This window comes from Emys orbicularis, chromosome 16, assembly GCF_028017835.1.
Source record: "Emys orbicularis isolate rEmyOrb1 chromosome 16, rEmyOrb1.hap1, whole genome shotgun sequence".
NCBI classification, from domain to species: domain Eukaryota; kingdom Metazoa; phylum Chordata; order Testudines; family Emydidae; genus Emys; species Emys orbicularis.
In genome coordinates, this window is record NC_088698.1 from 3,351,998 (window position 1) to 3,376,576 (window position 24,579).

Consider the following 24,579-nt stretch of genomic DNA (forward strand, 5'->3'; position numbering starts at 1 on the left):
GCAATGTGCAAATCATGGTGTTACTGGGGGAGGTTCATGACGTGGAACGCCGATTCTGGGCCCGGGAAACAAGCACAGACTGGTGGGACCGCATCGTGTTGCAGGTGTGGGACGATTCCCAGTGGCTGCGAAACTTTCACATGCGTAAGGGCACTTTCATGGAACTTTGTGACTTGCTTTCCCCTGCCCTGAAGCGCCAGAATACCAGGATGAGAGCAGCCCTCACAGTTGAGAAGCGAGTGGCGATAGCCCTGTGGAAGCTTGCAACGCCAGACAGGTACCGGTCAGTCGGGAATCAATTTGGAGTGGGCAAATCTACTGTGGGGGCTGCTGTGATCCAAGTTGCCAGGGCAATCAAAGACCTGCTGATATCAAGGGTAGTGACTCTGGGAAACGTGCAGGTCATAGTGGATGGCTTTGCTGCAATGGGATTCCCAAACTGTGGTGGGGCGATAGACGGAACCCATATCCCTATCTTGTCACTGGAGCACCAAGCCACCGAGTACATAAACCGCAAGGGGTACTTTTCAATGCTGCTGCAAGCCCTGGTGGATCACAAGGGATGTTTCACTAACATCAATGTGGGATGGCCGGGAAAGGTACATGATGCTCGCGTCTTCAGGAACTCTGGTCTGTTGGACCAGAAACTGGAGGAAGGGACTTTCTTCCCGGACCAGAAAATAACCGTTGGGGATGTTGAAATGCCTATCGTTATCCTTGGGGACCCAGCCTACCCCTTAATGCCATGGCTCATGAAGCCGTACACAGGCAGCCTGGACACGAGTCAGGACCTGTTCAACTATAGGCTGAGCAAGTGCCGAATGGTGGTGGAATGTGCATTTGGACGTTTAAAAGCGCGCTGGTGCAGTTTACTGACTCGGATAGACCTCAGCGAAGCCAATATTCCAATTGTTATTGCTGCTTGCTGTGCGCTCCACAATATCTGTGAGAGTAAGGGGGAGACATTTATGGCGGGGTGGGAGGTTGAGGCAAATCGCCTGGCCGCTGATTACGCGCAGCCAGACACCAGGGCGGTTAGAAGAGTACAGCAGGATGCGGTGCGCATCAGAGAAGCTTTGAAAACCAGTTTTGTGACTGGCCAGGCTACGGTGTGAAAGTTCTGTTTGTTTCTCCTTGTTGAACCCTCCCACCCCCCAGTTCACTCTACTTCCCTGTAAGCTAACCACCCTCCCCTCCCCACTTCGGGGGTTACTGGTTCCAGGTCCAGGGTGATAAACATATCCTGGCTGTTGGGGAAACCAGTTTCTCCGCTTCCTTGCTGTGAGCTATCTTCATCATCATCATCTTCCGCGTACCCCGAACCCGCTTCCGTGTTGCGTGATTCTCCATTGATGGAGTCAAAGCACAGGGTTGGGGTAGTGGTGGCTGCACCCCCTAGCATGGCATGCAGCTCCGCGTAGAAGCGGCATGTTTGCGGCTCTGCCCCGGACCTTCCATTTGCCTCTCTGGCTTTGTGGTAGGCTTATAGACTCATAGACTCATAGACTTTAAGGTCAGAAGGGACCAATATGGTCATCTAGTCTGACCTCCCGCATGATGCAGGCCACAAAAGCTGACCCACCCACAACAGAATCTTCCAGCCTGTGACCCCTGCCCTATGCTGCGGAGGAAGGCGAAAAACCTCCAGGGCCTCTGCCAATCTACCCTGGAGGAAAATTCCTTCCCGACCCCAAATATGGCGATCAGCAGAACCCCGAGCATACAGGCAAGATTCTACAGCCGGACCCTCATTTTATCCGCGATGGCACGTTAATGCCTAATTGACTAAAATCACGTTATCCCTTCAAACCATTCCCTCCATAAACTTATCAAGCCTAATCTTGAAGCCAGAAAGGTCTTGCCTTAGCTCCTTAATTTTCACGCGGCACTGCTGTGCGTCCCTGTTATGGCCTCTGTCCTTCATGGCCTTTGAGACTTTTTCTAATATTTTGCCATTTCGTTTACTGCTACGGAGTTCAGCTAGCACTGATTCGTCTCCCCATATGGCGAGCAGATCCCGTACCTCCCGTTCGGTCCATGCTGGAGCTCCTTTGCGATCCTGGGACTCCATCATGGTTACCTGTGCTGATGAGCTCTGCCTGGTCACCTGTGCTCTCCACGCTGGGCAAACAGGAAATGAAATTCAAAAGTTTGCGGGGCTTTTCCTGTCTACCTCGTCAGTGCATCTGAGTTGAGAGCGCTGTCCAGAGTGGTCACAATGAAGCACTGTGGGATAGCTCCCGGAGGCCAATAACGTCGAATTCCGTCCACACTACCCCAAATCCGACCCGCAAAGGTCGATTTTAGCGCTAATCCCCCCGTCGGAGGTGGAGTAAAGAAACCGGTTTAAAGGGCCCTTTAAGTCGAAAAAAAGGTCTTTGTCATGTGGACGTGTCCAGGCTTAATTCGATTTAACGCTGCTAAAGTCGACCTAAACTCGTAGTGTAGACCAGGCCTCAGGCATAGCTGGGCAACCCTCAGCAATTAAGGGGGTCTGACTTCTTTCCAGCTTGGTGTTTTCAGGCACTCCAAAAACAGTTTAGCTCTGTGGGGGAAGGGACAAAATACCTCTCTCTATGAAAGGGAATGTCCCTGACGGCTATGTCATTTGTTAATGTTGGGTATATCCCTGATGACTTCCTTCTATGAACCTGCATATCTTGATCTAAAAAACAGTATCTTCAAGCTTTCTAGCATTCCGTCCCCCACTCTTGGGAGGAACTCCCCACAAATATTTCCACAAACAGCCTCATTGTTCTCCTTCGAATCCCTCCTTAAAACTCTCCTGTGTTGTGCTGCCCACACAAAACTTGGCAAGGGGTAGGCTACTGCTGAGGCCACTGATGATCATGTCTCTATTTTGTTGTACTCCCGCTCTGTCTATCTGTATCCACTTGTCTCTTGGATTGTAAACTCTATTTTTGTTCTGTCTGTAGAAAGCCTGGCACAATGGGGTTATAGTCCATGACTTGGGCTCCAAGGTGCTCTGGTAATTCAAATAACACATTATTAATAATAACAACAATACCACCTTCCCCAAATGAGTCTAAATAGAATATATCTGCTACAAGGATTTCTGCTGGTCAATCCATCTTACTGGAAAGCTCGTCTCTCTCACCAGCAGAAGTTGGTCCAATAAAAGATACAACCTCACCCACCATGGCTCCATAATATCCTGGACCCAACACTGCGTGTATCAATTGATACATCAGCGCCCCCTTGTGGGCAAAGAAACGAACTGAATGGGGAAATGTTTTATAGGTGATTCAGAGAGGTCTTTCCTTCTTATAGATTTTCCAATCTCTTCTGATTTTAGCTACAGAACCTTGTGTGTTTGTTTGGAATTCGGAGTTAACTAATATGGGAGTTAAAAGACTTTACATGGTTTGCCTGAATCATTTAGAAGCTCTGATAATATGATGGGAGGGTTTTTAAAAAAACCCTTCAGACAAAGTCGGCTGTGTGTGAACGAGAGAAATTGCAGAGAGATGGTGTTTCGCTTTGTTCACCGGACAAGAAAAGAAGTTTTAACCCTCCCACCCCCTTATTTTTTTTAGACTCTGAAAGAGGCAGATCCTTTTTCTTGTCTCACGAGATGAAAGGCACTCTCTCTCCTTAGCTCGCCCAGCCAAGAGACGCTGCTGCCCCCCTGCTCGGGGCTGCGGTGGGATATTGCCCGGGGGCAGCCCCTGGCTGTCACCCCGTATTGCTCAGAGCACAGGAATACACTGCTGCCTCCACCAGCCTTACCCCGCGGAACTCAAAGACGCCACCTCCTGGCTATGAATGGGCACTGGTGGAGAGGGCTTGTACTAGGTGCTTATAACTTAGATCAGTAGTTCTCAACCAAGGGTACGCAGAGTCTTCCAGGGGGTACGTCAGCTCATCTGGATAGCTGCTATCCAGCAACAAAAATGATTAGGGGTCTGGAGCGCATGACTTATGAGGAGAGGCTGAGGGAACTGGGATTGTTTAGTCTCACCGATTTTGCATGTGGCAACATTGATGACAATGTAGTCAATTCTTTGTACAGCTCAAGTCCATTTAAATCAAAACTATTACCATGCTTCAGGAGGCTCTCTAGGTTCTTGCACTTTGTCATTTGCTGCTCTTGTTTTCCTATTTCGTTGAATTTAGTTATGTCATATAAAAATCCAAACTGTTCATGGTGTACTCATAAGGTATTAAACCTTTCATCAACGGCAGATATTGCTTTATCCATCACAACATTAAAAAATTCAACCTCAAATTTCTTTTCTGGATCATCTGGGCTCATCTGCTCCTTCATATTCCGCTTGCCGTTTTCTCCTAGAAACTCGTGTCACGTTCAGACATGGAAATTTTGGTTCTACACCGAGTGCCTGTGCAAACTCTCTTGCTGTAACCTGTGCTTCTTTGAATCCATTTTCTCCGTATTTCACTAAAAAGTCTTGTGTGTTGTTTAGTAAGGTAAGTGTTGAATCAAGCTGCATCATTGGACTCTGCATTATTTTGCTTACACTTGAGATTTTAACAAGAATGTCATACCAGATTATGACAGATGTTAGAAACTTGAAGCTGGATATTTCAGAGGCCAATGACTATGCTTCACTTTTAGCTTTTGGATCTCTGGCTTCTTCCGAAATAGCAACCAGTGCTTCGTAAACTTCCTCAGATTGGTATCTCAATGTTTTTGCACTTTCTACTCTGCTTTCCCAGCGTGTCTCAGATAGAGGCTTAACGGTAATACCATTGACATGTGCTTTGAATATTTGCCATTGTTGAGTGGAAGCTGAAAAGAGCACGTAAATGCATTGCAGCAAACCAAAAAAAGATATAGCTTCTACAGAAGACTTGGGCATATCACACAAAATCAAATTAAGGCTGTGGCATGCACACGGAACAAAAAAGGCTCGTGGATTTTCTGCCAGCAATCTAGCTTGCACGCCAGAAATGCATCCTCTCATATTGGCACCATTATCATAGCCTTGTCCTCTAATGTTCATTACGGACAATCCCATTTGTTTTAGTTCATCAAGGAGAACTTGAAGAAGTCCAAAACCTGTAGTGTCAAGAAGTGGAAGATTGGACAAATGACCAGGGAGGAGTATAAAAATATTGCTCAGGCATGCAGGAGTGAAATCAGGAAGGCCAAATCACACTTGGAGTTGCAGCTAGCAAGAGACGTTAAGAGTAACAAGAAGGGTTTCTTCAGGTATGTTGGCAACAAGAAGAAAGTCAAGGAAAGTGTGGGCCCCTTACTGAATGAGGGAGGCAACCTAGTGACCGAGGATGTGGAAAAAGCTAATGTACTCAATGCTTTTTTTGCCTCTGTCTTCACAAACAAGGTCAGCTCCCAGACTGCTGCACTGGGCAGCACAATATGGGGAGAAGGTGACCAGCCCTCTGTGGAGAAAGAAGTGGTTCGGGACTATTTAGAAAAACTGGACGTGCACAAGTCCATGGGGCCGGATGCGCTGCATCCGAGGGTGCTAAAGGAGTTGGTGGATGAGATTGCAGAGCCATTGGCCATTATTTTTGAAAACTCATGGCGATCGGGGGAGGTCCTGGATGACTGGAAAAAGGCTAATGTAGTGCCCATCTTTAAAAAAGGGAAGAAGGAGGATCCGGGGAACTACAGGCCAGTCAGCCTCACCTCAGTCCCTGGAAAAATCATGGAGCAGGTCCTCAAGGAATCAATTATGAAACACTTAGAGGAGAGGAAAGTGATCAGGAACAGTCAGCATGGATTCACCAAGGGGAAGTCATGCCTGACTAACCTAATTGCCTTCTATGAGGAGATAACTGGCTCTGTGGATGAGGGGAAAGCAGTGGATGTGTTATTCCTTGACTTTAGCAAAGCTTTTGATACGGTCTCCCACAGTATTCTTGCTGCCAAGTTAAAGAAGTATGGGCTGGATGAATGGACTGTAAGGTGGATAGAAAGCTGGCTAGTTCGTCAGGCTCAACGGGTAGTGATCAATGGCTCCATGTCTAGTTGGCAGCCGGTTTCAAGCGGAGTGCCCCAAGGGTCGGTCCTGGGGCCGGTTTTGTTTAATATCTTTATTAATGATCTGGAGGATGGTGTGGACTGCACTCTCAGCAAGTTTGCAGATGACACTAAACTGGGAGGAGTGGTAGATACACTAGAGGGTAGGGATCGGATACAGAGGGACCTAGACAAATTAGAGGATTGGGCCAAAAGAAACCTGATGAGGTTCAACAAGGACAAGTGCAGAGTCCTGCACTTAGGACGGAAGAATCCCATGCACAGCTACAGACTAGGGACCGAATGGCTAGGTAGCAGTTCTGCAGAAAAGGACCTAGGGGTCACAGTGGACGAGAAGCTGGATATGAGTCAACAGTGTGCTCTTGTTGCCCAGAAGGCTAACGGCATTTTGGGCTGTATAAGTAGGGGCATTGCCAGCAGATCGAGGGACGTGATCGTTCCCCTTTATTCGACATTGGTGAGGCCTCATCTGGAGTACTGTGTCCAGTTTTGGGCCCCACACTACAAGAAGGATGTGGAAAAATTGGAAAGAGTCCAGCGGAGGGCAACAAAAATGATTAGGGGTCTGGAGCGCATGACTTATGAGGAGAGGCTGAGGGAACTGGGATTGTTTAGTCTCCAGAAGAGAAGAATGAGGGGGGATTTGATAGCAGCCTTCAACTACCTGAAGAGGGGTTCCAAAGAAGATGGAACTCGGCTGTTTTCAATGGTGGCAGATGACAGAACAAGGAGCAATGGTCTCAAGTTGCAGTGGGGGAGGTCTAGGTTGGATATTAGGAAACACTATTTCACTAGGAGGGTGGTGAAGAACTGGAATGCGTTACCTAGGGAGGTGGTGGAGTCTCCTTCCTTGGAGGTTTTTAAGGCCCGGCTTGACAAAGCCCTGGCTGGGATGATTTAGTTGGGGATTGGTCCTGCTTTGAGGGATGATTTAGTTGGGGATTGGTCCTGCTTTGAGGGATGATTTAGTTGGGGTTGGTCCTGCTTTGAGCAGGGGGTTGGACTAGATGACCTCCTGAGGTCCCTTTCAACCCTGATATTCTATGATTCTATGATTTCTAAAAATGTGATAAACGATTCTTTAACTGTAATCTGTGCTGAATCACTAATGTCAACAAATCTCACTACTAACGACATCTGTTCTTGATGACTTATGTCCGGAGTGCAATCTAGAATTACGGCAAAATATTTTGCCAAAGTAACCAATAAAACAATTTTGTCTTTCACTTTATCATTCATTAGCATGATCAGTTCATTTTGAATTCTTGATCCCAAATAGTGGTCATGTATTTCATTTTCAGTTCCTCTTCGGAGATGTTCACTCATCACTGTGTCAAATTTTCCCAGCAGTTGTACAAGGATAAAAAATTGCCATTTTTGGGCTGGAATAATTTCTCAATGCTTCCTCTAAAAGCAAGATTGTTTGTTGATAGATATTCAACAATAGATAATAGACGTTCAAGAACACAACGCCAATGCTGCTTCTCTGACTCCAACAATCTTTGATTTTCGGCATCAAGAGTTGTCTGATTTTTTAACCTTACACTCAGCTCACACCATTTGGTGTGCATACATTCAATGTGGTGTTGTGCCTTTTCATGTTGCGGTAATATGTGACTAAGATTTTTCCAATCATTAATACCCAGAGTTGCTATCTTAAAATTGCAACTATTGAAAATCTTGCATGGGAAACAAAATACAGCATCCTTGCATTTAGAGTACACGAGCCACCGTCTGTTGACAATTTCACCGTTAGAAAGCCTTTTGTAGTAACTGTTTTCTGTGAATTTCCTACCTCTAATGTCTTTAGGATATTCAAGACCTTTTATTCTCACAGGGCCTGTCTCAAGTATAATGGCACGCAATTCGTTGTTTAAAGATTGCGGCCATGTGCCAATGTCATCTATATCTCATGCTAGTACAGTTTCAACTGTTGTAATTTCTTGTTTTGTGTCTGCATCTGTTTCAAATGATTGTTCTGTGTGTTGTTGCGTTTCTTGAGCTTCGTCTGCATAAAAATTTTCTTAGGCAGTTACTTGATGGTCTTGATCAACTTTGTTGTTTTCATGACGTACAAACTTAAGTATAGAACCCTTCTGTGCTTGTATAGCTAATCCTATTTCATCTTTCCGTTTACTTTTTTGTGACCCGGAAAGTTGTTTTCGATACGACATAACTTATAAGGGTGTTTTTTAAAGAAATAACTGTTTACATTATTGTCAGATTATCAGAAATATTATTTAAAATAACTAATATAGGATAGCCGTGAGCCTGTGACCTTGAGTTAGTGTGAAGACACCTCACAAGGTGCTCCACCCTGACTGAGACACAGTAGAGTTGGAAACCCAGGTCATTTTTACCAAGCCACTTTTTAGTTTTAAATGTATAGTGGGCATCAGTCTTAATGTTAGTTACAACTCTATATCAACCTTATACTGTAAATAGATCAATGGCATTATCCAGTTTAATAAGCTGGGTTTCCAAGCAGTGGGAAAATATAACCCTAGTTTTATTCCTAGGTAAAGCACAAAGTGACCAAAATGAAGTCAGCACAGAATCATCTCATATAGATTAAGGTAGCACAGAAATGTTACAGAAGTCCTATTGTGCCTGTGTAGAGGAGCAGACTCACCCCTGCGGCACCTCCTGCTGGTGACTTTAGGGAATTAGCTCTTCCAGCGTCCGGCCGGTGGTCCGCCTGTCCTCTGGCCCCCATGTCCCGCCCTGGACCCCAGTGCCCTTGTACCTGGGGTGCTGCCCCTGGCAGTAACCCCTCAGTCTTAGGGTCTCCCCTCCCCAGGTAACCCCCACCCACTATCCCCACCTCGCCTCAGTATCAGGCTACTGCCAGTCATCGTCTAGCCCCACGCCTGGGGCAGACTGCAGTATCAGCCACTCATCACTGGCAAGGAGGGTTTGGACCTGCTGCCTTGGCCTACCCCTGGGCTGCCCTCTGCAATCCCCAGTACCTGTTTGGCCTTCTGCTAGGCCGCAGCCTGGGGCTTTCCAGGCTGGAGCTCCCCAGCTCCTCTGCCATTCCCCAGCCCTGCTCCACTCGCGTACCCTGTCTCCAGCTCCCTGCAGCCAGGCCCGTCTCTCTCTGAACGCAGAAAGAGACTGTTGAGCACCTGGCTCCCAGCCTCTTATATAGGGCCAGCTGAGGCCTGATTGGGGCGTGGCCCAGCTGCGGCTGCTTCCCCAATCAGCCTAGTAGCTTTTCCTTTGCCCCAGCCCTGCTCCCTGGCTGTTTTAAGCCCTTTAGGGCAGGAGCAGGGTAACCACCCCGCTACAGCCTTATTTTTGTTTGGAAAGACGTTAGCAATAGCAGCACATTTTGGGCACTGCCAGAAATACATGATAAATCACTGCCTCTAAAGTTCCATCAAAAACTGACATTTTCACAGCTCCAGCATGATCTGCTGCACAGATTCTTCACAAGGAAGTGTCCCTGGCCTTTTTAACTCATATTAACCATGTATTTACTTTATGAAAGTTGGACAAAACATTGTGAAAACGTAAGACATTGACTGCCCAACCTCTGGGCTGGCAAACGCTATACTGACTAACTGGGAAAAAAAGCAAGAGAATCTTAGTACAACATATGGTCACTCTATACGCTAGTAAGGAGATGAGCATATTACAGTTGTTGGAGGGCTCTATTTAGCAGTAACAGGGCTATAGGAAAGCCAGTCAACCTTTTTTTGTTTCTCTAATGAAAACTGGCCCACTCCCTGCCCCAAACCAAACTTGTCACAAATAATTGTCAACAACTTAATTGTCTGTTTTTGGCTAAGATATTGATATATTTTTTTAAAGTATTGAAATTGGATTCAGGATTGTTAGCAAGCATTTTTGGCAAACAAAGTTGTTAAATGACAGTCTAAATGGCAACACAGTCCTGCTTTCATGCTTGGCTCACCCCCAGCCTGCTGGACCCACAGCTGCAGTAGAGGAGCAGATAGGTGGAAAGCTGCAGGACCCCAAAATCCACCTCTTGGGGTGCAGCGTGGCACCACCGGACCATGGTGAAGTTAGCCCAGCATCTGATCTCAGGGACGGGGCACCCACGGAGCCACCGCAGCTCATCCTGCCCTGTGCAGCTCCCCCCGGATGAGAGGGATCGCTGCCAGCCCGGGGGAGAGACGCGCTCCCCAGCTAGGGTGACCAGACAGCAAGTGTGACAAATCAGGACAGGGGGTGGGGGGTAATAGGAGCCTATATAAGAAAAAGACCCAAAAATTGGGACTGTCCCTATAAAAGTGGGACATCTGCTCACCCTACCCCAACCCCCTGTCCTGATTTTTCACACATGCTACCTGGTCACCCTATCCCCAGCCCAGCCAGCTGTGTGTGAGCATTCCAATCCAGCCCCTGTTGCTTGGGCTGCAGCCTGCAGCCAGCCACCACCTTCCACACCAGAGACTTTGTACGGGAGTAAGTGGCCATTTGGTAAAGATGACTGTCCAGGGAACAGACCCCACAGTAAGACCTCTGCTCCTCAACCTGATGTTAATTTGTCTCTTTCCAGTTTCTCCAGAGTCCTTCCATTACCACGACACTGACTGAATCAGACCTCTGGGTGCAGCTCATGGAATGGACCAAAGACGCAAATCCTATTATACGTAGGCTCAGTCTGCGAAGCCTTGGCAGTATTGTGCTCCAGCAGGAAAAGGTGAGATCCGGGGGATCAAGGAAGCTGATGTCTATCAAATAGCTGAGAAATGAGAGCGAGATCCCCACACAAGCCTTGTCTCCTAACACACAGCGCTCACATGTTGGAGGTGCTTTACTGAGCAAATCATGGCATGACATGGTCTCTGCTCCTGATTGCTGACCCCTGATTGCAGATGTGATGCAATGGGGGAGGGGGAAATTGGGGTGAGCAAAGACAAAGGTTCCAGTGAGCAGCTGGCACAGGTGCTCAGTTTTAGCAACTGCCCATCTCGATGGCCCCATTCCATATAACTGGGAATTGTTTGGAATGGGGTGAATTAACTCACTGCTTGTAGGCGCCCTGCAGAAGTGGGTGTATAGGAGGAGACAGTGTTAGACGAGGATGGGGAAGACGTACCATGCAGAGGGACCAGCATGGACAAGTCAGAGCTGGGAGCGGGAATGGAACAAAGGTGTCAAGGCCAGTCTGGATGGTTGAGTGGAGCTGGAAGGGCCAAAACGTCAGGAGCCAAAGTCCGAGATGTAGGATGGGCAGAGGGCTGCAGGGCCTGAAGGGAGGAGAAAGGGACTGAAGTTGTTGCTCAGGGCAATGGGGAGACAGTGGAGGCAGGGAGACAAGCCCAGGTTTGGCAAGAGCAGAAGAGTCAGCGTGCAGGGCCGGCTTTAGCAAGAGCGGGGCCCGATTCCTGGGGGCGGGGCTTGCTGCAAGCCCCGCCCCCAGGAATCGAGCCGTGCTCTGGCCGGGGTTGCCGGGCTTGGGTCCGACCCGGAGCCGCGCCGCGGGGGCCGGGCCGGAGCCGCGCCGCGGGAGCCGCGCCGGGGCCGGGCCGGACCCGAGCCGCGCTGCGGGGGCCGCGCCGGGGCGCGGGCCAGACCCGAGCCGCGGGGGCCGGGCCGAGCCGGAGCAGGGCCGCGCCGCGGGGGCCGGGCCGGGGCCGGGCTGGACCCGAGCAGCGCCGTGGGGACCGGGCCGGGCCGGAGCCGCGCTGCGGGGACTGGGCCGGGCCGGAGCCGCGCCGCGGGGACCGGACCGGGCCAGAGCCGACCCGAGCCGCGCCGACCGGGCCAGACCCGACCCGACCCGCGCTTTTTTTCATTTGACACAGTGATGAGTGAACATCTCCGAAGAGGAACTGAAAATGAAATACATGACCTGTCCTCTTCATTATTTACCACTCCCCTGATTTGTGTCATCTGCAGACTTTATCAGTGATGATTTTATGTTTTCTTCCAGGTCATTGATAAAAATGTTAAATAGTGTCGGGCCAAAACCCAGTCCCTGCGGAGTCCCACTAGAAACCCACCCATTCGATGAAGATTCCCCAGTTACAGTTACATTTTGAGAGCAGCAGGGTTGTTGTAGCTGGATCGGTCCCAGGATATCAGAGACAAGGTGGGTGAGGTAATATCTTTTATTGGACCGACTTCTTATTGAGACCTCTCAGTTAGCCATGGTTCATTGTTCCGATTCAGGCTAAAGGGGCGAGTTTGGCTACAAAGCCCAGCCCGAGGCTGTGTTCTCAGTGTTGGGGAGGATTGCACAGACTGTAGCGAGGTGGATTTTGGTTCTCACTTGCCCGTCTCTCTGACTGCGATGGCAAGGTGGGAGCTCTGCCCACCTGCAGAACGCCGCCTGCTCAGTCAGGCGACTCATCAGGACTCCTGACTGTACATGGGGCACATGGCAAGGGAGAGGGGGACCAGTGTGAGGCAGAATGACTAGCTCACCCTTGATCGCCCTTGTCTCCTCTCCCTGGCAGCGTGTGTCAGAGGTGAGGGAAGGAGAGGAACAGATTAGCAGGGCAACATAGACTGCTCGAGTGAGCATTGTGGGGGAGCAGGGGGAAGACTAGCTGAGTGGGAGGGTTGAGAGGCCAGTGGAGATAATGATGTCGCACACACCAGCGCTAGTGTGTTGTGGAGCTCAGACTGTTTCTCTTTCCACAAAACACGCTTGGTTTCTGGGCTGTGGAATCCCCAGCACCACAGCACTCCCCCAAACTTCAGTTGTATCGATTCCAGTGAGCACAAAATGACAAGGAGAGCGCACGAGATGCTGCAAGACTTTATTGGCACAAACACAGCCCCAAGCAGAGGGGAATCCCAGCTGCTCCCCCAACAAGAGTGAGCAAGACAGAAACTTCAAACCTTTACCAGCCCTTTCCTGCTCAGCCTAGAGAGAGCAGCTCTGGCTCCACAGCCATCCTGTTGGATACATGTGGCCTCTCTTCTTTCTTATCTGGTGATGCAGGTAGTTGGGATTTATCAGAATGGAAATGCAGGGGGAGAGGGCTGGATATGCAGAGCTTCTGGCACCGAACTCAGGACAGCGTGTGTGTAATAACTTGGCCCTGGTTCCTTATTCTGAGCTGATCATGCCGGGACCTTCTGAAGTGGAGAGGCTGAAATCAGGCTAACTGAGGGAGAACCTTGTACCAGGCAGTTGGTGACGGTGAAGTTTGCAGAAAGGCAGAGAAAATTACCTACTTGGGGGTTCCTTCAATTATGTTTTTCTTTCTGGTTCTCTTGGAAGTTCTTCCTATGCCCTAGCTCAGTTTTGTGTGTTGCTAATGCAATGGGCTCCGTTAGAGTCATAACTATAACGTCCAGAAGGGGGCAATTATGACCGTCTAGTCTGATTGCCTACAGAACACAGGCCACAGATGACATGCAGTGACGTTTGCATCGCACCCAACAGCATGCAGTTGATACAGAGTATATCAGAGCATTTACACAGACATCCAGTCTTGATTGAAAGACTCCAAGGGATGGAGAATTTACCACATCCCTTGAGGATCTGTTCGTATGGTTGACTTCCCTCATAGCTAAAAACACTGCCCTTTGTTTTCAGCTTGGACCTTGCTGTGTTCAGTTTCCAGCCATTGAATTTTATCAGAGAAGTATGTGCGTCCGGGGGTGGGGGCGGGGGCAGCAGAGGCAGCGAAGGAGCAGGTAATGATGAACCTTCGTGGCTCTATTTTGTGGGATTCGATTTTACCCTTCAAACAAAAGCTTCATACCACTGGCTGGAGAAGGAATGTAGAAAATCTGGACAAGGCAGTGGAGCAGGGCTTAATTTGTAATGAAAGAGGTGCTGCGGCTCAAGCAATTTGTTACTTTCATAACTGATACGGCAAACCCAGAGGTGCCGGGACTATGAACTGCCAAGCCCAGAGGTGCCGGGGCTCAGCTGACGCTGGTACAAATTAAGCACTGGGGGGGGGGGGGGAGGAGGGGAGAGAGGGAAGAGAGAGAGAGAGAGATTAAATGGATACTGTTAATCACTGTGAGGCTGAGATGGTGGGAGTCTCATTTAGGTCCGGCATTTCACAATCTTGTCCTGGTCAGTGATAAGCCACAGCTGGCCCAGGTCATAGGACACATGTTTGCAGTTGCAGATGAAACCGGCCATCTGGGTCCAGGTGGTGCCGATGGGGTTGCTTTTAGTGATTCCATCCCTGAAAGGAAGTTGACAGGACTGGTGTTAATACGGATCTGCTAAGAGAAGGACTCTGCCTCTATCCCAGCCTGTGGAGAGCAGCTTCTCAGTGCAGCCCAGAGGGTAGCCCCAGCACATGTTTCTCCTTGCTGTCCACTCACGGCCCTGCATTGCAGCACCCATCCTCCTACACGAGTGTCTGGCTAGACCCTATTAAGATGGCAGGATCAGAGCTGAGCATTGCAAGCTTCATCTCCCTGCGGTGTGGGCTGAGGGCAGAAGGGCAGGGAACATCCTCTCCAGGGAAACATTCCTGCTTCAAAACTACATGGGGCCTTTCCTCTGTCTTGGCAGGTGACATGGAATGAAAGCCAGTGAGAGAGCGGTCTAGAGAACACCAAGGGAATCCCACAGCGCTGCAGGGGGAAATGCCAGAGCTCCCCCCGGGAATGGCAGTTCTCTTCCCTCCCCTGCTCCCACTCCATTCCAGTCTGGAAGTGTCTTCCTCCACCTGCCTGGGCCCACGGGGGGACATTGAGTTCCTGTGCTTGGCTCCACAGGAACCCCTGCTGCCAGGTGGAGCAATTGCAATCTAAACAGTAATAAGTCACCAGGACCAGATTGTATTCACCCAACAGTTCTGAAGGAACTCAAATGTGAACTTGCAGAACTACGAACTGTAGTCTGTAACCTATCATTTAAATCAGCTTCTGTACCAAATGAGTGGAGGATAGCTAATGTGATGCCAATTTTTAAAAAAGGCTCCAGAGGTGATCCTGGCAATTAGAGGCCGGTAAGCCTGACTTCAGTACCGAGCAAACTGGTTGAAACTATAGTAAAAAACAAAATTGTCAGACACATAGATGAACATAATTTGTTGGGAAAGAGTCAAAATGTTTTTTGTAAAGGGAAATCATGCCTCACCAATCTACTAGAATTCTTTGAGGGGGGTCAAAAAGCATGTGGACAAGGGGGATCCAGCAGATATAGAGTACTTAGATTTTCAGAAAGCCTTTGACAAGGTCCCTCAACAAAGGCTCTTAAGCAAAGTAAGCTGTCATGGGATCAGGGCCGGCTCTGGCTTTTTTGCCGCCCCAGGCAAAAAAGCCTCCCGCCGCCCCCCGCCCCTCGGCGGGGAGCGTGGCAGGGGAGGGCGCTGAGCCCGGCCGCAGCCCCGCTCTCCCCGGCCAGCCGGAGCGCCGGGGGGAGGGCGGCGAGCCGGGTCGCGGCCCCGCTCTCCCCGACCGGCCGAAGCGCTGGGAGGAGGGCGGAGAGTCCGGCCGCGGCCCCGCTCTCCCCGGCCTGCTGGAGCGCCGGGGGAGGGCGGCCCCGCTCTTCCCGGCCGGCCGGAGCGCCGGGGGGAGGGCGGCGAGTCCGGCTGCGGCCCCGCTCTCCCCGGCCGGCCAGAGCGCCGGAGGAGGGCGGCCCCACTCTCCCCGGCCGGCCAGAGCGCCGGGGGAGGGCGGCGAGCCCGCCGCGGCTCCACTCTCCCCGGTGGCCGGAGCGCCGGGGGGAGGGCGGCGAGCCCGGCCGCGGCCCCGCTCTCCCCGACCGGCCGAAGCGCTGGGAGGAGGGCGGAGAGTCCGGCCGCGGCCCCGCTCTCCCTGGCCTGCTGGAGCGCCGGGGGAGGGCGGCCCCGCTCTTCCCGGCCGGCCGGAGCGCCGGGGGGAGGGCGGCGAGTCCGGCTGCGGCCCCGCTCTCCCCGGCCGGCCAGAGCGCCGGAGGAGGGCGGCCCCGCTCTCCCCGACCGGCCAGAGCGCCGGGGGAGGGCGGCGAGCCCGGCTGCGGCCCCGCTCTCCCCGGGTGAGCGCCGCCCCCCTCCAGGTGCCGCCCCAAGCACATGCTTGGAGGGCTGGTGCCTAGAGCCGGCCCTGCATGGGATAAGAAGGAAGGTCCTCTCATGGACTGGTAACTGGTTAAAAGATAGGAAACAAATGGTAGGAATAAATAAATTTTCAGAATAGAGAGAGGTAAATAGTGGTGTCCTCCAGGGGTCTCTACTGGGACCAATCCCATTCAACATATTCATAAATGATCTGGAAAAAAGGGTAAACAGTGAGGTGACAAAATTTGCAGATGATACAAAACTACTCAAGATAGTTAAGTCCCAGGCAGAGCTACAAAAGGATCTTTCAGAATTGGGTGACTGGGCAACAAAATGGCAGATGAAATTCAATGATGATAAATGCAAAGTAATGCACATTGGAAAACATAATCTCAACTATACATTTAAAATGATGGGGTCTAAATGAGCTGTTACCACTAAAGAAAGAGATCTTGGAGTCACTGTGGATAGTTCTCTGAAAACATCCACTCAATGTGCAGCAGCAGCCAAAAAAGCAAACAGAATGTTGGGCATCGTTAAGAAAGGGCTAGATAATAAGACAGAAAATATCACATTGCCGCTATATAAATCCCTGGTACGCCCACATCTTGAATACTGCGTGCAGATGTGGTTGCCCCATCTCAAAAAAATATATACTGGAATTGGAAAAGGTTCAGAAAAGGGCAACAAAAATGATTAGGGGTCTGGAACAGCTTCTATATGGGGAGAGATTAATAAGACCGGGACTTTTCAGCTTAGAAAAGAGACAATTAAGGGGGGATATGATTGAGGTCTATAAAATCATGACTGGTGTGGAGAAAGTAAATAAGGAAGTGTTATTTACTCCGTCTCATAAAACAAGAACTAGAGGTCACCAAATGAAATGAATAGGCAGCAGGTTTAAAACAAACAAAAGGAAGTGTTTCTTCACACAACGCACAGTCAACCTGTGGAACTCTTTGCCAGAGGATGTTGTGAAGGCCAAAACGACTATAAGAGGGTTAAAAAAAGAACTAGATAAATTCATAGGGGATAGGTCCATCAATGGCTATTAGCCAGGCTGGGCAGGGATGGTGTCCCTAGCCCCTGTTTGCCAGAAGCTGGGAAGGGGTGACAAGGGGATGGATCACTTGATGATTACCTGTTCTGTTCATTCCCTCTGGGGCATCTGGCATTGGCCACAGTTGGAAGACAGGATACTGGGCTAAATGGACCTTTGGTCTGACCCATTCTGGCCATTCTTATGTTCTCAACCCTAGGGTGGAGGATGCTCCATCACTCTGTGGGGATGGCACATGCGCAGTTTGGGTGCGCAGAGGCGCTGTGACGGGAATGAGCAGGACTATCTGTGCTACCTATAATATGCAGAGCTCAGGCTTCCAAGAGTTCCCCAAGACAGCAGAACCTCTGCAGTGTGCCTCACTCCCTTTTTTGATTCCCTGCTAGTTAGCATTGGAGTCCTCTCAATTAGGCAACAGTGGGTGCCGCATTGTGTGGTCATTGGGATGCTGGAGAGCCCTGGAATCAGCTCATTAGGCAATCAGCGAACATCAGGCACTGGAGTCGGCTTGCTCCACAGCATCAGGCAACATCCTGTTCTCTCTGTGCTCTTAGTGACGGGTATGAATGGCACTGATCCCTCATTGTACCACTGTACCTGCGATATATTTGTCCTGCACTGTTCACGCCGTAGACAGAGCCTTCGGTCCCGACCTCAATCATGGACAGCTTGCCTGGAATCTGCTCCCACCTGGATCCTGCACAAGGATCCGGGGTGACATCAAACCGGAAATAGATATCATCAGCTGAGTTAACTCCCCAGCAGCCCCACAAACCACAGCTGTAGTACTTCAGCTTTCCTGCAATATTGACCCAGGGCAAGGCAGAGGCACCGTTCGCAGAGACCACTGCTGGACGAGACAGACAGTAGATGTCATCATTCGTGTTGACACCAGCGACAAACATGTCTCCACCTGCGTCAATTTGCTTGAGCAGCCCTAAAAACAAACAAGGGAAAAACAATGTTCAGAGGAAAGAGCAGGGCTGGAGCAGCATGGAGAAAATAAGGAAGTAAACCACCTATTGAGAACTCAGCCAGAAATATAACTAGACACCAGGGGTGAGAGGAGAGAGAGAAATCAGTCAAAGACGTGGGGTCTAGTGTTTGGAGCAGTGGCCTGAGATCAGGATTCCTGGGTTTGGTTGCCAGTCCTCTCCCAACTTGATTAATGGCCCTTGGAAAGTCACTTAGGGCAACAAGTGCCTGATTTTAAGAGGTACTGAGCACCGAGAGCTCCCATTGACACCAGTGGGAGTCGTCAGTGCTTAGCACCCCTGGAAATCAGGACGTCTTAGTTAGGTGCTAACATTTGTGCACTCAGGTTTGGAAACATGGACGTTAATCTCTCAGTGCCCGGAATATGGGGCCAATAAATGTTCCCGCCTTACAGGGGGCTTGTGAGTGTCAGGGTGTGTGTACACACTACATTGCACCAGTTTAAATGTCCCTAATTTAATTCAACTGCTGCCAAAGCCTGTGAGGACATTTAGTTTGCTTTAAGAGTATCTGATTTCATTTCCCTTAAGTCGATTAGGCCTTGTCTACACAAGAAGGTTGCACTGCTTTAACCAATGGTGTGAAGCCAGTGTAAACCCCTGTAGTACAAAGCCTCTACTGTGGGCTCAGTTATCTATATAATAAGATTTCAGGATTGTCACCTCTCAATGTGTCACTCTGAAGCGTAGAACATCTAGACTGCACAGATTACTTGGTCCTACTGCCACACCTGTGTGATAGCCTGGGCTTTCAGCTACTAGCACCGGTCTGAAGGTGCTTATACCCAGAGGATATGCGGTAAAAGGCACCTTTATATGGATATAACACCAAGTGTAGAAAGTTATATGGATGTAGCTATTTTGGTAGAAAATCACACTCCTATCCAACATAGTCAGACTGGTGTACAAACCATGTGCAGACAGGCCTGTGTGAACATTCTGATTTCAGTTTAAGGACTGGACTACGCGTGTTTTTGTACTGCTTTGTATCAGTCTGGAAACACATAGAATGAAAGCAATGCCACCCCCCAGTGAACACACAATTGGACCAGTAACAAGGGGCTCATATCAGCATCGCTTATTTCACTACATTTCCCAAAATAATCTGTATGGACATAAGCACCTTCATACCTGTGCAACTGCATCTACACTCGGAGGTTGCACCAATTCAACTAGATCAGCTTCCCTATAGAGTTCATGGTACAAAACCGGTACCAATGTAACGATACAGGCAAGCTGTAGTCAGACCCTAAGAGTGGCCCATCTGGTGGGAATTCTGACAACCACATGGGGTCGGAGTTTGGAACTGGGCACAGGATCCTAACAGAGGCTAATTTTGTCGTCCCCACGACATATCAAAGCTCATACGTTACCTGTGACCTGTTGCCAGCTTCCTCCCACCAGCTTGTAGATGTTGTTGTTGTTGTTCACACCCCAGACTCCGGCAGGACCAACCGTGACGTGTTTCAAGGAGCCTGGCAGCTGGGCCCAGCTGTCTCCATACAGCGTGTAAATGTTGCCTGCGCTGTTCACTCCAAACACATGCCCATTACTGGCATCAATCTGCTTTAATGACCCCGGTATCTCAATGCAGTCCAGAGCTGAAAAGCAGACTGAGAATGTTCATGCACGTGGACTTGTTAGCAAGCAGGAGAAATAGCCACAAAAGAGAGAGAGCTTGGGGTCTGGGTGCCTGACAGGGCCGGCTCTAGGTTTTTTGCCGTCCCAAGCAAAAAAAATTTTGGCTGCCCCCCACCCCAGCCCTGGGCTCCCCCTGCACTCCCCTGCCGCCCCAGCCCTGGACTGTCCCCCCCACCCGCACCCCCTGCCGCCCCAGCGCTGGGCTCGTCCACTGTAACCCCTAGGTCCTTTTCTGCAGAACTGCTTCCTAGCCATTCGGTCCCTAGTCTGTAACAGTGCATGGGATTCTTCCGTCCTAAGTGCAGGACTCTGCACTTGTCCTTGTTGAACCTCCTCAGGTTTCTTTTGGCCCAATCCTCTAATTTGTCTAGGTCCCTCTGTATCCTATCCCTACCCTCCAGCGTATCTACCACTCCTCCCAGTTTAGTGTCATCTGCAAACTTGCTGAGAGTGCAGTCCACGCCATCCTCCAGATCATTAATGTAGAGACCTTTGCTTACACGTCCCTCACTGGTCTGAATCCAGAATATGAGGGTGGTGGCCCAATGTTCTTACCACCTAATATCTGCTTGGAGGCCCATGTGAAATGAGTTTGGGTGTCCTATTCTAGTTCCCAAAGTATTAGAATCACAGCTGGTGCTAATTAGCTCCCTGTTGCCATCCGCAACAGAAAGGCCAAGGATTATATCGACCACAGAGACGGAGCTCCAGTCTCACCACTACAGGTGGTCCCTCCTGGTCAGAGCTGAGCCACATTATGGGGGAAGCTTCCCCTGCCCTTGCCCCTGCCCCTACCCAGACAGCACTGGGGATTAACAGAGGGCTTATGGCTCCAGAGCTGGGGATCTTTCACCAGAGCTGACGTCACATAAACAAATGCTCAGGGTTCAAGATGGAAAAGGCCCTCCTGCTTCTGTTGGGATTTCTGTTCTGTTCCTACGGGATACATCCCCTAGAGAGAACAGTCCGAAGAGCCACCCACGAAGTTGTGTAAGTCAGTTATGGGGTCACAAGAGCAGATCTCCTCTCTGGGGGTATTTGAGATAGCCTGAGAGCTTTTTCCATAACACCTTTGTTTAGAAGTGAGGGGGGCTCTTCCATTCTGCTCCATATGGAAACCCCATGTGTTGCTCAGGAAGGTCTCAAACTGTACCCATCAAGAAGCTGCCTGCAATTTAAATGTTCACAGCAGCTGCAGGCAGACCCAGTTTCATAGATTCATAGATTCCAAGGCCAGAAGGAACCATTGTGATCATCTAGTCTGACCTCCTGTATCACACAAGCCAAAGAACTGCCCCAAAATAATCCCTAGAGCAGAGCTTTTAGAATAATATTCAGTCTTGATTTGAAAATTGTCAGTGATGGAGAATCCACCATGACCCCGGGTAAATTGTTCCAATGGTTAATTACCGTCCCTGTTAATTCTCCTTGATTGAAGAGTCCATTATCCAATGTTTGTTCCCCATGTAGGTACTAATCAAGTCACCCCTTAAGCTTCTTTTGGTGAGCTAAATAGATTGCCAGTCCCTGTGAGCCGGTGCAGGGGGATCCAGGCCCTGTGAGCCGGTGCAGGGGGATGCTGCCTCGGCAGGGTGGGAGCGGGTCTGAGAGCTGGGTAACTAAGTGTGCGCTTTTTGCCCCACCGGAAGGAGTCCATTTCTGTGGGGGTCCCTGGTGAAGGAGCCATGGGCCATCAGCACGCACTGGTGCTTCTCCTGCTGGTAATGTGTCAGCTCTGCCCTGGGGCTGCACTAAAGGGGCCGTCAGTGGGTGCACTGTCCCCAGGGTGTGCTGTCCCAGGGGCCGGTCGGGTGGCTCAGACCTAGCTCCAGCCACTTGGGGGGCACTGGAGCAGGGGAGGGACAATGGTGCCTTGTCTATGGATGGCTCTGGATCTGCTGGATTCTGATTGGCTTAGAGAGTAGGTAGCTGGTGCCTTTCAGCCAACCAGGGCCAGCACTAGGATCATCACCATCCCGCTCCTTCCCACAGCCCCGGGGCAGCAAGGCTGGGCTCAACGAGGGCCAGGGAGCAGGCCTGGGCGTGCCTGCATGGGGCGGGGGTGCTGCAGTGCCCACAGGACCTGGCAGCTCATGGTGTCTGGGCAGCAGGACTGAGGAGCCCATGGCTTTGTCTCCCTTCACCCCCGACCTCTCCACCGGCAGGCTGGGCAACACCGTGCTCTGTCCCCATGGGCCCGGCCTCCTGCCCCACCCTGTGTGTCGTGGCTTCTGTCAGCCCCAGAGCCCAAAGGGCTCACGCTCTGGGGTACTGTGCGCAGTTCTGATCTCCCATGTTTAAGAAAGATGAATTCAAACGGGAACAGGTGCAGAGAAGGGCTACTAGGATGATCCGAGGAATGGAAAACCTGTCTTATGAGAGGAGACTCAAAGAGCTCGGCTTGTTTAGTCTAACCAAAGGAAGGCTATATGACTTCTCTCTATAAATACATCAGAGAGATAAATACCAGGGAGGGAGAGGAGTTATTTAAGGTACAAATTGATATAAACTGGCCATCAACAAGTTTAGGCTTGAAATTAAGTGAACGTTTCTAACCATCAGAGGAGCGAAGTTCTGGAGCAGCCTCCCAAGGGGAGCAGTGGGGTCAAAAAACAAAACGGGCTTCAAGACTGAGCTTGATAAGTTTATGGAGGGGATGGTATGACAGGACTGCCTATAATGGTGAATGGCGCATTGGCGATTGCCTGGAGCAAAAATCCCCAACGACTGCAGACGGGACACTAGATGGGGAGGGCTCTGAGTTACTACAGAGAATTCTTTCCCCGGTATCTTCCTGGTGGATCTTGCCCACATGCTCAGGGTCTAACTGATCACCATATTAGTGGTTGGGAAGGAATTTTCCCCCGGGTCAGATTGACTGAGACCCTGGTGGTTTTTCGCTTCCTCTGCAGCATGGGGCATTGGTCATGTGCAGGTTTAAACTAGTGTAAATGGTGAATTCTCTGTAACTTGAAGTCTTTAAAACATAATTTGAGGACTTCAGTGACTCAGCCAGAGCTCAGGGGTCTAGTACAGGAGTGGGTGGGGGAGGTTCTGTGGCTGCAGGGGGTCAGACTAGATGATCACGATGGTCCCTTCTGACTTTAGTAAGCGTCTCTGAGTAAGAAGGTACATTACAATTTGAAACCCAACCAGTGTCCCATAAGTGACTTGCCACAAGATGTCAGAACACATTAGTATTAGAGCTGAGTGGGTCGAATATTTATTTAATTTTCTTTCTAGATATAGAAATTAGATACAATGCTCCTGTCAGAGATTTCTAAGTTATTATCTGGAAAAAAAATGAGAGTTTTCAGTTGCCTAAGTAGCCCCTGGAATCACGGTTAAAGTCCCCCCCGCCGCCCCCAAATCTGAAATGGTGCCCCTGTGAGCCGGCACAGAATTTGCCCCCTCCCCCCCCCCCCCCCGCCCATGCATGGCCCCGTTGGTTTGACTGGAGCCGCCCCCCAAATATAGAAGTCAAACTACCCGGCTGGGCTGAGCCTGGGGGCAGGGCTGGGAAGGTGGGAGCAGGGAGCGGGCTCAGTCAGGGCACAGAGCTCCTGCAGAATGGACGGGCAACAGACAACTCAGTGAGACCCTTTCAAAAACCAGATGATCAGTGTTTGTGTTACTGTCATTGGTTCAGACTGCAGGGGCCAGAATGTGCGAGGTGCAGGCCACGTGCAGAGGAAAATCTGGTCCCCAACCCACGAGCATCTGCCTGAAAACAATTCCCCAAAATGTGGCAGTGAATCCAAACTCAGTCCTGCAGTGGGGCTGAGAGACCCACAGAGCCGTCTGCAAACCCTTTGACAGAATCTCTGTTCCCACGTACCTGAGCTCCCTGCAAGCAGGGGCAGCAGCAGCAGGAACTCCCAGAGCATCATCTTCTCGGCACAACTTCGACAATGGGAGCTCTCCCAGTGGCTGCGCTGGGGCAGTCCAGGGGCTTTTATAGCTCAAGCACAGCCTCAGACTGAGCAACCTTCCCTCCCCGGGTGCCCCTCCCCATCCTCAATGAGGAAATAGGGAAATTCTCACGTGGCAACACCATATCCTGGAGCAAAGACTGTTGAGCAATATTATGGGTTTCCTCATAGCATCTGTGACACTGGATCCCTTGTATGCCAGCCAGCCCAGCAGGTATTGTGTTTGTTAGGTTAGCACTTGGCTGGCCTCTGGGTAATGGTGTCCCTAGCCTCTGTTTGTCAGAGGGTGGAGATGGATGGCAGGAGAGAGATCACTTGATCATTACCTGTTAGTTCACTCCCTCTAGGACACCTAGCATTGGTCACTGTCGGCAGACAGGATACTGGACAGGATGGATCACCCAGTATGGCCGTTCTTATGTTCTTATGGAATGGAGGGATTTAAGGGTTAAGTGTTTCCCCCGGCCACACCCGTTGGGATTGCTGTGGTTAACATCTGGAATGCAGCCTTCTCCCAATGACCTTGCAAATGTTTGTTTTGGGGGTAGATACACAGGGCGGGCTCAGAAATCCCCAGGAGACTAGAACTCTGGTGACAAGGTGCAGTCAGGGAATCAGCCTCCACTTCTCTCTGGGTCTTTTAGCTCCTAAGGTAAGTGGCATGTGAACTGGCCCAGGGTTTTTGTTTGAGCTGTGATGCAGAGAGGGAAGGAGCTATTACACTCAGTGTTTGGAGGGTGCCCTTGCGGGTGAAGGGTTGATACCAGTACTGGTCCCATGTGATTTTGGAAAAGGGGGATGTCCACATGGACACATCTCGAGCGCGCCCCTTAAGAACTGTATTTAGGGCTATGTCGACACGGTGAGCAGAGGTGAGATTTGCAGACATGCCTGTGCTAGCTTCAAACTAGCTAGATCATTAACCATAGCAGAGAGGGTGAGGTGACACAGGTTTCTGATCTGTTTTGTACTAGCCCCCACCGGCCCGCTGCATATGTACTCGCATTGCTAGCCCCCACTGATG

At 50.4% G+C, this 24,579-nt stretch overlaps 1 protein-coding gene across 1 annotated transcript; it reads right to left on the reverse strand.

The window, feature by feature from the left end:
- Positions 1-12,998: 12,998 nt before the first annotated feature.
- Positions 12,999-23,587, reverse strand: LOC135890488 (fish-egg lectin-like). Its single transcript, XM_065417909.1, has 5 exons — positions 23,462-23,587; positions 19,356-19,583; positions 17,585-17,924; positions 13,949-14,121; positions 12,999-13,051 (listed from the first exon to the last, which is right to left on the reverse strand). Exons 1-4 carry the CDS (start codon positions 23,511-23,513, stop codon positions 13,977-13,979), a joined length of 765 nt encoding a protein of 254 aa, XP_065273981.1. The 5' UTR covers positions 23,514-23,587; the 3' UTR covers positions 12,999-13,051; positions 13,949-13,976.
- Positions 23,588-24,579: the final 992 nt, after the last annotated feature.